At 38.1% G+C, this 14,965-nt stretch overlaps 1 protein-coding gene across 3 annotated transcripts in view; it reads left to right on the forward strand.

Annotated features, from left to right (window-relative positions):
- Window positions 1–45: 45 nt before the first annotated feature.
- Window positions 46–14,965, forward strand: part of XRCC6 (X-ray repair cross complementing 6) — a 39,201-nt gene continuing 24,281 nt past the window's right edge. Inside the window, exons 1-7 of one of the 3 annotated variants that reach the window (XM_077169004.1) lie at window positions 46–236; window positions 836–925; window positions 4,261–4,373; window positions 7,418–7,556; window positions 7,830–8,084; window positions 11,085–11,268; window positions 14,261–14,447. In XM_077169004.1, the coding sequence (XP_077025119.1) occupies window positions 844–925; window positions 4,261–4,373; window positions 7,418–7,556; window positions 7,830–8,084; window positions 11,085–11,268; window positions 14,261–14,447 (960 nt within the window). In that variant the 5' untranslated portion in view covers window positions 46–236; window positions 836–843. The other 2 variants (XM_077169002.1, XM_077169005.1) reach the window with 2 other exon arrangements.

The following is a 14,965-nucleotide window of genomic DNA, read 5'->3' on the forward strand; positions in this document are numbered from 1 at the left end:
ATGGGCGGGGGTGGGGCCTCGCCGGGAGGGGGCGGGGTTTCGAGGACCCGGTTGGAGTTACAGATCTATGGAAAGTAGGTTGTGGGTGTGGGTTTGTCCGTTTGACGAAAGTGCGCGCTGTGCGTGGTGACGCAAGGAGCGTTGATTTGGGGAGAGAAAGAGAACGTGCGCGCTGGGGCCTGCGCATGCACGGCGCTTCACCTTCTGTCTAAATTGCTGTGGTCTCGGCGCCAAAGGTAGGGGAAAAGGGCATGTGTTCCGTGTATGTTGCTCGCGGGCCAGGACTCGGGTCGTTTTGCTTCGCTTACTCAGTTTCACTCCCCCTCCAACCCTTACTGCTGTGTGGCGTCGGTCGGAAGTGCTCGGACCCGAGAGGTAGAGATAGTCTCTTGACTCCGTTCCTTCTTCTCGAGGAGGCGGTGCTCAGTCTTTTGAGGCCCGCCTGCGTGACCCCACTGGGCATGATTGGCCGAGGGGCTATGGTAGATTTGGGGGCGAGGATTATCCCGGGACGGGAAGCCCTCACAGTCCAAGTGGTGCGGGGGCGGGACGGGACGAGATCCTCAGGGGCTCGAGCAGTCCAGCATACCGACCGGAGCTGCCACGCCGGCCCAGCACTGACCTCGAAGCGTCTAAGGATTGTTAAAATGAGGCTGATGTTCGAATGGTCCCCATATCCACTTGTCCACCGAGAGTTGTTGAGGCGGCAGAAACTATCATCCGCATTCCTCACGACTAACCCTGGACCCTTGGGACAAATCTCAAAGGAGGCTAGGAGTCGATATTTTTTCTGTTTCAATTTTCTTCTCCCTGATGTAAACCTTCTTTCCCCTAGTGACCAATATGTCGGGGTGGGAGTCTTATTACAAAAACGAGGGAGATGAAGAAGAAGAAGAAGGACAAAATGAGGGCGCTGAAGCTGGTGGTAAGGGACTTAACCATAAAGTACGATTTGTTCTGTGTGTGTTACAAAGACCTCATTTACCCATCTTCTGGGTGGCCTTTGCTGTCTAATTGCCCTCTTCTCTCTCCCCAGATAATCTCAAATACTTTTCTTCCTTTGAATTTTGAGGGCTCCCCCAGGCTCTTTTATTCAGGTCCAACTCCAGCCTGTGGAACATTTTTGGCTTGAAACTTAAGCCGGACTCTAGTAAATAGGTACTTATTGAACCCCAGTAATGACGGTGGGTATTGTCTCCTGTCTTAAGTGGCTTAGATAAGATCTTTCACCCAGGAAAGTAGTTTTACTCATTCCAGGACCCAATACAATAACCATAGTGATCAAATAGTAAATGTTAACAACTTAGTTACAGAAAAGTCCTTCCATCACCATAGCTCTGAGTTTGGGAGTGTATTCATACAACACAGTAACACAGAGGACGAAGAAAAATAAGAGGTACATGTAATCTACACTCTGGTTGATTTAACTCCTGGATAGAAATTTTTAAAAAATATTTTTATCAACAGTGAGAAAACACAGGAAATATAAAAAAAATAAAAAAAAGAAACGAGTTACTGTGATCTTTATAGTGTGCCATCTAACAAAACCACAAAATGCATTTGGGCATTTTGCGAATCTACTTCTACGTATATCTTTTGTTTTGAGTATTTCCTAACTACGTATGTCTGTTGTTCTTTGTGTCTTATTTTTTCATATAGTTGTTTTTATAGTGCACATACAGTTTTCCTTTTTAAAATTATCAAGTATTTATGGTATGTGAATATATATCTCAATAAAATTGCATTTAAATTATTCCAGTCTTATTCATTTATATAATTTTGTTCTTCTTTTTCCCTTATTGTTGTATCATAAATATAATTCACGTAACTATGTATCTAGTCTGTATAACTCATTTTAAATATACTATATTCATTCTACCTCCTGTTGGATATTTTATTTCAATTTATTTAATAAAAAGCAATATTGTGGTAAATTGCATAAGGGCTTTCCCGTGAATGTCAAATCATTGGCTCAAAGACGGAATTATTGTGTTTAAGTCTCTTGGTACATAGTCATATTGCCATATATATATTTTTTGGTTAATTAAAATTTTTTTTTTAATTCCAAAAACACCAAATGCAAACATTCATAACTTTTGATCATTCCATGCTACATATATAATCAGTACAATATCATCACATAGTTGCATATTCATCATCATGATCATTTCTTGGAACATTTGCATCTATTCAGAAAAAAAATAAAAAGAAAACAGAAAAAAATTCATACATACCATACCCCCCACCCCTCCCCCTCACCAATCACCAGCATTTTGCTCTAAATTTATTTTAACATTTGTTCCCCCATTATTCATCTTTATTCCATATGTTTTACTTGTCTGCTGATAAGGTAGATGAAAGGAGCATCAGACACAAGGTTTTCACAATCACGCAGTCACATTGCGAAAGCTATATCATTATACAATCATCTTCAAGAAACATGGCTACTGGAACACAGCTCCACATTTTCAGGCAGTTCCCTCCAGCCTCTCCACTACATCTTGACTAACAAGGTTATATGTATTTAATGCGTGAGAATAACATCCTGACATCTCGACTCTGTTTGGAATCTCTCAGCCATTGACACTTTATTTTGTCTCATTTCACTCTTCCTGCTTTTGGTCGAGAAGGTTTTCTCAGTCCCCTGATGCTGAGTCTCAGCTCATTCTAGAGTTTTTCTCAATCCCTTGATGCTGAGTCTTAGCTCATTCCAGGATTTCTGTCCCATGTTGCTAGGAAGGTCCGCACCCCTGGGAGTCATGTCCCACGTAGACAGGGGGAGGGTGGTGAGTTTGCTTGTTGTGTTGGCTGGAGAGATAGGCCACATCTGAGCAACAAAAGAGGTTCTCTTGGCGGTGACTCTTAAGCCTAATTTTAAGTAGGCCTCACCTATCCTTTGTGAGGTTAAGTTTCCTATGAACAAACCCCAAGATTGGGGGCTCAGCCTATAGCTTTGGCTGTCCACACTGCTTGTGAGGATATCAATAATTCAACTTGGGAAAGTTGAATTTTCCCCCTTTCTCACCATTCCCTGACGGTGACTTTGCAAGTACTTTTTATTCACTGTTCAAATCACTCTAGGATTCATTGGGGTATCACTCTGGACAAACCAACAAAATTGCATGTCCTGTCAAGTTTCCATGTACTCATGGTGTTCAATCAAGCTGTTTGCATAAGTTATATTAGGAAATGCACTGGTCAAAATATAAATTTTGTACCAAATAAACATTTTTTGCTTTAGTCTCACACAAGGTGACATTTAAAAATATTAATTACGTTCTATTTTCAGCAACCTACAGTAATGACATTCCTTTGTTCTTCCTCATGCAAAAACATTTTTTAAATTTGTACATTTAGTCACTACAATTATATACTCTAGGCGCTCCTAGATTATACCATCTCAGTCTTTATCATCTATCTTTCTTTGTGATTTCATTTGTGCCCCCAGCCCTCCTCCCTCTATCATTCTCACATTCAGCTTCATTCAGTGTTTTAACATAATTGTATTACAGTTAGGTAGTATTGAGCTGTCCATTTCTGAGTTTGCCATATTGTTTTTTGAGAGGTGGATAACTAAATTTATTGTAGTAAGAAGCAAAGGTGTCAAAAAGAGACAACCAGACATCATATGTCTTTTCATGAAAAACCCATAATATATGATGTAGTCACATAAAACCCAACAACAAAAAAAATCCCTGAATCTGAATAAGCTGCTAGGTCCTTCATAAGGAATATAGAGGATAGAAGAATATGCTAAACTACACCAACATAATGCAGCTAGCAAACTCTAGAATGTGGGAAACTACATGACACTGGTTCATCATCAGATAAATTGCAGTGGAACAAAGATTGATTATTTCCTTTGGATTAAGAGGCTTCTGTGGATTCTGTGGATTAAGATGCTTCAAAGACTCTTTTTTGTTGTCAAAACAAAGCTCATGTTTTGGGATTTACTCTTGGATCCTCAAACTATAGAGAAAAGTAAGGAAATGGTTACCAAAAGTCAGGATAGTGATTACTCTTGTTGGAGGGAAGTTGTGGCTGGGAGGGAAAATATATGGAGAGCTTCTGGGGTGACTAGCAAAATTTAATTTCCTGACATGAGCAATGGTTGGTGGTTTTAAGTGTGTTGCCTTATGATAATTCCTTAGGTTATACTTTTGTTTTATGGGTTTTTCTCTGTTTATTTTATATGGATGAAAAACATGAAGAATATAAGCACAAAAGCAAATATTTCTCTCTATTTTTTTTCCTCCATAGGAGAATATAAATATTCAGGAAGAGACAGTTTGATTTTCTTGGTCGATGCCTCAAGGGCCATGTTTGAATCTCAGGATGAAGATGAATTGACTCCTTTTGACATGAGCATCCAGGTAAGACTACTTTTATATTTAATAAACAAACATACCAGAAAAAAAGCATTGACACCATAAAAACATGGGCTTTTCAAAAACTTTTTTTGTGAATAATAAATGATGGTCAGTTCCATATACATGCAGCTGAAAAATATAGCAGTGCTGAAGAACAGGCTCATTTTATTCTGTATTTGAACTTAAGACTCTAGGAATACATTGCCTTCACCTTCTGCATTAGTTGTGGGGTAGTAGAAGTGGAGTTCCTCCTTCTGCAGAGATAGGAATGTAAAAGAAGAAGGAAAGTTCTGCTAATCATGGTGTGGAGGTGAGTCCTCTTAGGAATGATATTTGGAAGTCAAGTATTGTGTTTGAAAAAGATTACTGTTACTTTTGTGTGCTTTGTAGAGAAGAAATTTCAGAGTTTTATTTGTGTATCTTCTGTTACATCTTTTTAGAGTTTGGAACCCAGAAACTTTTCATGTTCTAATTTATTTGCACACGAACAATTCTTGCAGTTGGCAAATCGGAATATCTTGCATATAAGAAAAGAATACCCAGAAAACCCTTTACTTTAAAATAGTGCTCCTCAAACTTTAATCGGCAGAGAATCACTTGCAGTGCTTGTTAAAACACATGTTGCTGGCTTCTTCCCAGAATTCAAATTTCTGATTCTGTAGGTCTAGATCTAGTGGAGCCCAAAATTGGTAGTTTCCAGCAGGTTGCCACGTGATGCTAATGCTGCTGGTTTGGAGACTGTGCTTTGACCACTGCATTAGCCTTTTTGGCTTATGGACCTCTTGGAGGATATGATTAAAGCTATGGACCCTTTCCCCAAAAAGATTCTCCCATAGTTCGACGTATAATTTCAGACGGCTCATGGAGCCTGTGAAGACTAAAGTCCTCAGAAGAAAAAGTGTTTTTGTGTGGCAAATAAATGAGAAATTCACAGATGAGTAGAATGTATATGATAAGAAACAATGAAGGAGTATTTTCTAAAATTCTATTTTAGTTTTTGTGTTTTTTAATTCTTAGGACTTAATAGAAACCCACCCCAAACTTTTGTAAACGTTTATGGAGTACTTAAATCGTAGATTAAAATGTTTATAGAAATGACTACTTACCGTGCAGATTATTGTCAAGGACTAGGTGTGATATAAGTTCTGCACGTAAGGAGAAAATTGCTGTGGAGGAAAGCTGTTGTCTCCTTTTTCCAGGCTGCTGAGGCGAATACTGTACAATGGATTGGCTTAACAACAGGAATATTTTGGCTCATGGTTTCAGAATGCTTCCTCCCAGGCTTGGTAGCATTCTGGCTGGCCAGTAATCCTTGAGTTCCTTGGCTTTCCAATCACATGACATTGTCCTCTCCTTTCTCTTCTGGATTCCCACTGACTTCCTGCTTCCAGCCCCTGCCTGTGGCTCTCTCTATAACACTGCCAGCAAAAGGATTAATACCCTTCCTTTTAGCCAAGGTGGGCCTCACCTTAGCTAAAAATAACATCCTCACAAGGTCCTATTTGCAATGAATTCACACCCACAGAAATGGAATTAAGATTAAGAATGTGATTTTCTAGGGATCATAATTCAGACTACCACAGCTGGTTAGGGGCACAGGCAGGACATGGAGGGAGTCACCATGATTAGTTTATTCCTCAACTTTGCAGGTACATAAACTTAATTTTTTCAGTGCACCTAGTATTGATCAGCCCCCCAAGGACTGACCAACTCTTGAGAAACTGATTTATCAGATGCTGACAGTAATTTATACTAGTGGTTAGGCTTTCCTGCGACTGGAATAATGAGGTCTTTAATTATGGAATTAAGCAAAGTTTATTCCAAAGGATGCTGTTAGTTTATATAGACTTATTTTCAGGTCACATATGCCTACCAGAAATGTAAACTTTTTAATTTTTTTTTTTTACATGGGCAGGCACCGGGAAACGAACCCAGGTCCTGGGGCATGGCAGGCAAGCACTCTTACCTGCTGAGCCACCGTGGCCCGCCCCCTTTTAATTTTTAAAATATGTTAAATCAGTTTCCTGGTATCAGGATACTCAAGGAGAGATTAAGTTTAACTTGTCTAAACTCAACCAACTAAGTTGTATCAGTAGAACTCAAATTCATATTTTCTGATTCTACTGCAGGACTTACATTTTTTAACCATTTTTAAGTGTACAATTCAGTGGCATTAATTACATTCACAGTACTGGGCTATCATCACCACTATTCTTTACCCAAACTTTTTCATCACTCCACACAGAAACTTTGTACCTATTAAGGAAGAACTCCACATTCTCCCCTCCCTCCTGTCCCTGGTAAACCTCTAATCTGCTTACTGTTTCCATGAATTTGCTTTTTAGATGTTTCTTCCAGTGGAATCAGATGATTTTTGTCCTTTTTGGCTGGCTTATTTCATTCAAATGTCTTCAAGTTTCCGTCATTAATATTGTAGCATGATCAGGAGTTCATTCATTTTTATGGCTGCATAATATTCCATTGTTATGTCTCTACCACATTTTGTTTATCCATTCATCTGTTGATGGACACCTGGGTTGTTTCCACTTTTTGGCTTTTGTTAATAGTGATGTTATAGAAGTTGGTGCACAAGGCCAGAGACCTGGGTTCGATTCCCCAAGTTTGTATGTGCCAAGACAAAAAAAAAAAAGTTGGTGTACGAGAATCTGTTTGAGTTCCTCTTTTCAATTCTTTTGAGTATATACCCAGAAATGGAATTTCCTGATCATATGGTAATTCTATGTTTAACTTTCTGAAGAAACATTTTTTCCCCTATAGCGTAGTTCACTCCCTGAGCAGACACGTGCTTTTAATTCCTGATTCCTTGTGCTGAGGACTGCTTATACTTAGTACCCTCTGCTTTTTGTTACAGCTTGATATATAGCCCCATCATTTGCATTGATTTGTGAGTTTCTTGAGGTAGAGACCACATCTTATTCTAGTGCCAGGTACAAATTCAGCAAATATATATTGAGAACCTATCATGTAAAGGTGACTTATAGAGCTTAAGTTTAATGGTAAGTAGTTAAATATTAATTTATTTTCAGTGTATCCAGAGTGTGTACACCAACAAGATCATAAGCAGTGATCGGGATCTCTTGGCAGTTGTGTTCTATGGTACGGAGAAAGACAAAAATTCAGTGAATTTCAAAAATATTTATGTCTTACAGGAGTTGGATAATCCAGGTAAGTATTATTCTAAGATAAGGTTTTTCTCTTAACTGAAAAATATCACTACCCTGAACAAAGAGGGCTATAGAGAAGGAAGCAGATACATCTTGAGCAGGATTAAGCTTTCCTTGCAGAAGGGGCTTCTTATTGGAATACGGACTTTCATTACATGAGTTAAACAGCTCTGGAGTGAGAAAGGGACCCTAGGTTCTTCTGTAACCTTGTGGTAAAAACAGCCACTAATGCTTTTCTGATTTCCTATCTATTTGACCCCCTGCCTCTGATCAGGTGCTAAGCGACTGCTAGAGCTTGACCGCTTTAAGGGACAGGAGGGAGAAAAACATTTCCAAGACCTAATTGGCCATGGATCAGACTATTCATTAAGTGAAGCACTGTGGGTCTGTGCCAACCTCTTTAGTGATGTCCAGTTCAAGATGAGTCATAAGAGGATCATGCTGTTCACCAATGAAGACAATCCCCACGGCAATGACAGTGCCAAAGCTAGCCGTGCGAGGACCAAAGCCTGTGATCTCCGTGACACAGGTGGGCATTTTCCTGTTCTTGTAAATTGGAACTTAATTTCTTTTTTTTGTATGCTGTATGGCGGGGTCACATTTCATTCTTTTTCCATGTGAGTATTCCATTACTGCAGCACCATTTGTTGAATTTTTTGTTTGTTTGTTGTTTTTGTTGGTTTCTTTTGTTTGTTTGGGAAGTACATGGGCCAGGAATTGAACCTGGGTCTCCCACATGGCAGGCGAGAATTCTACCACAGAACTACCCTAACACCCCTGGAACTTAATTTTTTAAAAACATTTTTTACTGTGAAATATAACATATGAAGAAAAGTGATAAATTTCAAAGTGAAGTTTAATAAGTAGTTATAGAACAAATTTCAAAGTATGGTACAGGTTACAGTTCCACAATTTCAGATATTTCTTTCTAACTGTTCTAATTCACCAGACACAAACAAGAAATATCAATATAGTGATTCAATGGTCATAATCATTTGTTAGATTCTATCTTTTCTGTTATAGCTTCTCCCTCACATTTGATCCTTTTCCCAGTCTTCAGGGATATTGAGCAATGACCATTCTTACTTCTTCATGTTGAAAAGAGGTGTCAACATTATGGGGTAGGAGGATGTAACTAGGTGATGTTTTTGGATAGACTGGTGCCTCTGAAATTCAGGGCTTAATTGGCATAGGAACAATCTAGAAGTTTTAAGTTTCTGAAAAATTAAGTTAGTGAGTGAAACTTTTGAATACCCAGATAAAGCTCAGGGTATCTTTAGGGTTTTCAGGAAAACTGTTGGTTGGGGCTTGGCACACCATGGCAATTAGCAGTATCTAGCTGAAGCTTGCATAAGAGTAGCCTCCAGAATAGGCTCTCAACTCTATTTGAACTCCTTAGGCACTGGTACCTTTTTCTCTCTTTTGATCAGGAAGACATTGTTGATCCCACGATGTCAAGGTCATCCTCATCCTAGGAGTCATGTCCCATATTGCCAGGGAGACTCACCCCTGGACGTCATGTCCTATCTAGTGGGGAGGGTAATGAGTTTTCTTACAAAGTTGAGCTTAGAGAGAAAGAGGCCATGTGGAGCAGCAAAAGAGATTCTCCGGAAGTGACTTTAAGGTATAATTATAGATAAGCTTAGCTTTCCCATTACAGAAATAAGTTTCTTAAGAGCAAGTCTCAAGTTCAAGGACTTGGCCTATTAACTTGGGAGTCCCTAATGTTAGAAAGAGTATCAGGGATTTTCTAGGTGGAGAAGTCTAATAGTTCCATTTTTTTTTTCAGTCTCTCTAGGAACTTTGAATTGGCACTTAATTTTATTATTTCTTTGTAGCTGATGTCGAGCATTTGCTTTTCAGCATTCAGAGTAAAATGAAAGAATGAAGTGAAGTTAGGGGAGACATCTGAACATGGCTATGTTTTTAACCGTCTAAAGGGTTCTACTAGAGCGAGCTTTTCTGGACTTAATACTACCATGAATGGTCGTTATTTGAATAAATTGACTGAAGTCATTAGAGTGCTTGATTTGCTTAGCAACTTTCTCTCTCTCTCTCTTTTTTTTTAAATATTCTTTTTGAGAAATCTTCACACATATACAGTCCACTCATATTATACTATCAGTGGTTTACAATATCATCACATAGTTGTGTATTCATCCCATGACCATATTTAGAACATTTGCATCACTCCAGAAAAAGAAATGAAAAGAAAAAAAAAAACAGAACTCATATACCTCTTACCCCTTACCCTCCTTCTCATTGACCACCAGTATTTCAGTCTACCCAATTTTTTACCCTTTATCCCTATCCTTCCAGTATTATTTATTTATTTTTTACCCATTTTTTTTTACTCCTCTGGATAAAGGAGCATCACACACAAGGTTTTCACAATCTTATGGTCAATTTGTAAAAGCTATATAGTTATACAGACATCTTCAGGAATCAAAGCTATTGAAAAACACTTCAACAGTTCCAGGTACTTCCCTGTAGTCACTCAATACACCATAAACTAAAAAGGGATATCTATACAATGCATAAGAGTAATTTCCATGATAGCCTCTTGACTCCGTTTGAAATCTCTCAGCCACTAAGACTTTATTTTGTTTCATTTCTCTCTTCCCCATTTCAGTCAAGAAGGCTTACTCAATCCTGTGATGCTGGGTCCTGGCTCATTCCTAGGAGTCAGGTCCCACATTGCCAGGGAGATTTACCTAGGAGTCATTTCCCAGGTAGTGGGGGAGGGCAGTGAGTTCACGCCAAGTTGGCTAGAGAGAGAGGCCACATCTGAGCGGCAAGGGGTTCTCTGGGGGTGATTCTTAGGCACAATTATCAGTAGGTTTAGCTTCTCCTTTCCAGGAATAAGCGTCATAGCGGTGAGCTCCAAGATTGAGGGCTCAGCCTATTGAATTGGTTGTCCTCACTGCTTGTGAGAATATCAGGAATTCCCCAGATGGGGAAGTTGAATATTTCCTCCTTTTTCCCTAGTCATCTAAGGAAACTTTGCAAATATTTTTTATGCTCTTCTGAAATTACTCTGGGCTATATCAGGGCATCACACTAACCTGTACAAACCAACAAGATCTTGTGCCCTATTCAAAATTCGATTTAATTATGGTGTTTAAGTAAACTGACCATACAAGTTAAATTAATGTGCTACCCAAAATATAAATTTTGCACCAAATAAACATCTCTCCCTTTGCTCTCACATAAAGGTTGAAGTTTGAAAGTGTGGGCCAAATTATTCTTTACCCAATATTCTGATTTACCTTAGTCTTAACAAGATCGGCTTCATTCACATCTCTAATCAAAGTTTGATTACTTTCTCAGCTTTTTTAACAGTTGCTGAATCAGGTAATGCTGACTTTAATAGTTTCATCTTAGCAACTTTCTTTTAAGTCTTGCAAATATTAATAATCGATCTTATTCTTTGGGAATTTTTCAAAGCCATGTTTGAGTTTAATTGAAAAAAATTCTCATGGGCAGAAAATTGATTTTTTTCTTTGATTTTTTTCTATCCTTGTACTAGGTATCTTCCTTGACTTGATGCACTTGAGAAAGCGTGGGGGCTTTGATATATCTGTCTTCTACAGAGATATGATCAGCATAGCAGAGGATGAAGACATAGGGGTTCACTTTGCAGAGTCAAGTAAGCTAGAAGACCTCTTAAGGAAGGTTCGAGCCAAGGAGACCAGGAAGCGCATGCTATGCAGGTGTGTACTAACCTGGGTTAAAAATTGCCCACAAATCCCCTAAGGAATCATAAACAATACATTGTTCTCACCTCCCTAGCTGCTTAACTCTGCCTCACTGTGTTGCTTTATTTCGGGATAGTACCAGCTATTTTCTTTTCTTACTCTGGAAAAAACTGATACGTTATTTCTCCAAAAATAGCCCAACCCTCCGTTTCCTTGGGGTGAACAGTTGTGGTCTAACAGTATCCTTAGTCACACTCACAGGAGCTTTGTCTGATTTCATCTCCTCTGTAAATTGGAGACAACAATAATATCCACCTCATTAGGTTGTTGTGAGGAGTAAATGAAAAGCACTTATAAGATAGAGCCTGGTATGTAACAAAAACTCAAATGTTGGTCAGTATTGTTAAGTTGTTTTATTTTGAGTTTTTATAAACTTGAGAGTAATAGGAACCAGACTGCTGGATTTTTTTCTTTTAGAGGCTCTTAATATTGGAATCCTAAGCACTCCTCAGTGTCCCTTCCTAAAGAGTGCCAGGTTCTCATTTTAGACTAATTTCCTTAATATAGGGGTCATGACGATTGGTGACTTTTTAGCAGTTTGAGAGTTAGTCAGTCCTATTAGAAAATCCCTGAAACTGAAGAGACCACAAATCAGCTCCTTGCTGCAGTTATGATTTTGTGATTGCTCTCCTCTTCTCCCTAGCAACTGTTTTCTCTTTCTTTGAGCAAGTGCCCCCATCATGTCTTCTTTGTCCTGAAATGATGGGATGTTGTTGTTAGTACAGTTTGGAAATGTACCACACATTTTGTTGGGATGAAAGCGAGGGTAAAGTCATGATTAGATGAGGGCTCTGGGGTCAGATGCTGGTTCCAACCCCTCCACTGTATGACCTGGGCCAAGGCATACAGTAACTCCTCTTAACCTCAGTAAAATGGAAACAACAGTGATACCTCTCCATAGTATTGCTTTGAGGATTAAATAGAATAATTTAGGCCTCATGCTTATAAAACATGGTAATTATTTATAAGTGTTAGCTATTCTTTTTTTTTTTTTTAAGAGTGGCTATAGACTACTTGATATGAACAATAATAGACCTGAGGTTAAAGAACTAACGATGCTTTGGGTCTAGAGAACTTATTAAGCTTTTTCTTACTAAAATCAAATCATAGCATTATTTTATGGCCTGGTTACTGTGTGGCAGCCACTGTCCTAAGTTCTTTGTTGGCCTGTTAATTAACTCATTTAATCTTTATGACCATCCTTTGAGGTAGGTTGATATCTACTTCCTAGTAATGTTTATTAACTTTAAAACATTTCAGATGAAGTTAAACATATTAAGCAACTTGCTTTGTACAGGGGCTTCCACATTTTCCTTTCCGAGGTATGACATAAACCAGATGATGTTATCCTGGAACTTTATCATAACTTAGAATTGTGATGTTTCCAGGGTTGAAAGGTGCCTTAGTTTATAAACCTGAAAATTTAAATTGGGATAGGAAGAGAATGAATTTTGCTATTTTGGGTTAGAAATAGGACGAAGGTCACTTGAAGCCTGAGGTCATAGTGGACCAAGTTAACCAGTGTTTTGTCCCAGGACACTAAAATTTAGAGGGCACAACAACTATTAAAAAATTACTTTTGATGATTTTGTGGTTTTTAACATTTCGTTGTTAGCTTTCCTTCAGTAGCCTTCAGACAACGGAGTTTAATATTAATGAATAATTAAATAGAGTAATTAAAGTAGGAAGCTACCAAATGGTTGATGTTGTTAGTAACACTGTTTGGTTACGAATGCTTAGCTGTGAGCTCATTGTACATTGACAGATTGATCTGAAGGCACATCTGAAGGCACATAGGTGCTTGCTCTAAGATCCACAATTTCTGTTTATGGCTCTGGCCCAAACCAATGTTTTTTCTACTGTGAGAACCAGTATAGCTTGGAACTAGATATAACTTATTTAAACATAGTCACTTCTTTAAAATAAATGTTACTAAGCACTACTAAGCTTAAGCAAAAATTAAGCTATTAAGGTGTTTCTTATTTTTGAAACTTTTACAAGTATAAATGTCCTTCTGAGCACTTTTTTATCTATACATTTTGATATGTTGTTTTTAATTTTAATTCAGTTCAAAATATTTTTCAATTTCCCTTTTGGGTTTTTTAAAAAATTTTTCTTTAACTCATAGGTCATTTAGAAGTGTCCTGCTTAATTTCCAAGTATTTGGGGTTTTCCAGGATTCCTTTCTATTGTGGATTTCTAATTTTGGTTGGCCAAAACGCATACTTTGTATGATTTCAGTCTTTTAAAATTTATTGAGACTTGTTTTGTGGCCCCACGTATGGTCTGTCCTGGATAGTGATCCATGTATGCTTGAAAAGAATGTAACATAGGTTGTTTTTGTATGACACCTTTTTTTCACAGTGTCAAATTATAAATATTTTTGCACATTGTCATTACTATATAATATGTTTTCAAGAGGTCCTGATTGTTGCTTAATGTGTTGGTGTAAATAACTCTGGAGTAGTACGTCATTATGGAAAAGTATGTGGGCATTGAATCAAAATGGGCGTTGAAAGCCAGTTTTATTAGTTGTCTGGCCTCAGGAAAGTTACATAACATCTCTGAACCACAGTGTATTCATTTGTAAAAGGGACAATAATGAAGTTCTTGGGTGCCAAGCAACAGAAACTGACTCGACTAATTTCAGCATATTCAAACAAAACTCTGAGCAACACAGTAAAAAACGAACATCATTATTTTTATTGTGGTACATTATTATTTTTACTTCATACTATATTCTGAAAATAAATTCTGTGGCATAGACCCTGAAATTGTATTATAGCAAATTCCATTATATTATTAAAATCATCATATTTATATTCTAAGACCTTGTTTAGGATTATTGAAGAGCATAAAACAAATTAAGGCATGGGTGCCATGAAGGAATTTTAAATAGGAAAGCACAGCCTTTCAGCCCTTGTTTTTTTATTTTTCTCTCCTTCAGGTTGAAGCTTAAGCTCAGCAAAGATATAGCACTCACTGTCAGCATTTATAACATGGTCCAGAAGGCTTTCAAGCCTCATCCAGTGAGGCTTTATCGGGAAACAAATGAACCAGTGAAAACCAAGACCCGGACATTTAATGTGAATACAGGCAGTTTGCTTCTGCCTAGTGACACCAAGAGATCTCAGGTAGATATGTCTTTTTCCTAAATTTTGACCCATTGAAGTTTTACCAGGAAGAAGAAACACTAATTAGCCTAACCAGTTAAATAGCTTTCATGTGTGCATCTTCCTAGTCAAACCATTGGAATATAGTCATTAGTGTTTGGAACTTTGGCGTCAGATCACTGAGTTCTTGAAAGCTAGAAAGTTAAACAGGGCCAGTGGTTGAAAGAGCTGTCAGTGGAAACTTCAGCCCTCGATCACCCATCACATGCTGTTGTAAGTTATATAATAGTCTAATTTCTTGCTCCACGTACAATAGCAGAAAATGCTTTATAGGTAGCTAGGAAAAGTGTGTTAGGTTTGAAGTAGACTGTTTTTAGGGAGATTAAATTTATTTTACTCCACACTAACCAAATTTTTCCTATGCTTTGAAATGACACGCTTTTGCCTTTCTTAACCTGAAGAGATACTTAGAAGGCAGGACATTATATTTCTTCAGTCTCTCACCTTTGCTCACTTGGACAAGAATTTGAAATCTAAAG

Source organism: Tamandua tetradactyla, chromosome 7 (assembly GCF_023851605.1).
Source record: "Tamandua tetradactyla isolate mTamTet1 chromosome 7, mTamTet1.pri, whole genome shotgun sequence".
Classification (NCBI taxonomy): Eukaryota; Metazoa; Chordata; class Mammalia; order Pilosa; family Myrmecophagidae; genus Tamandua; species Tamandua tetradactyla.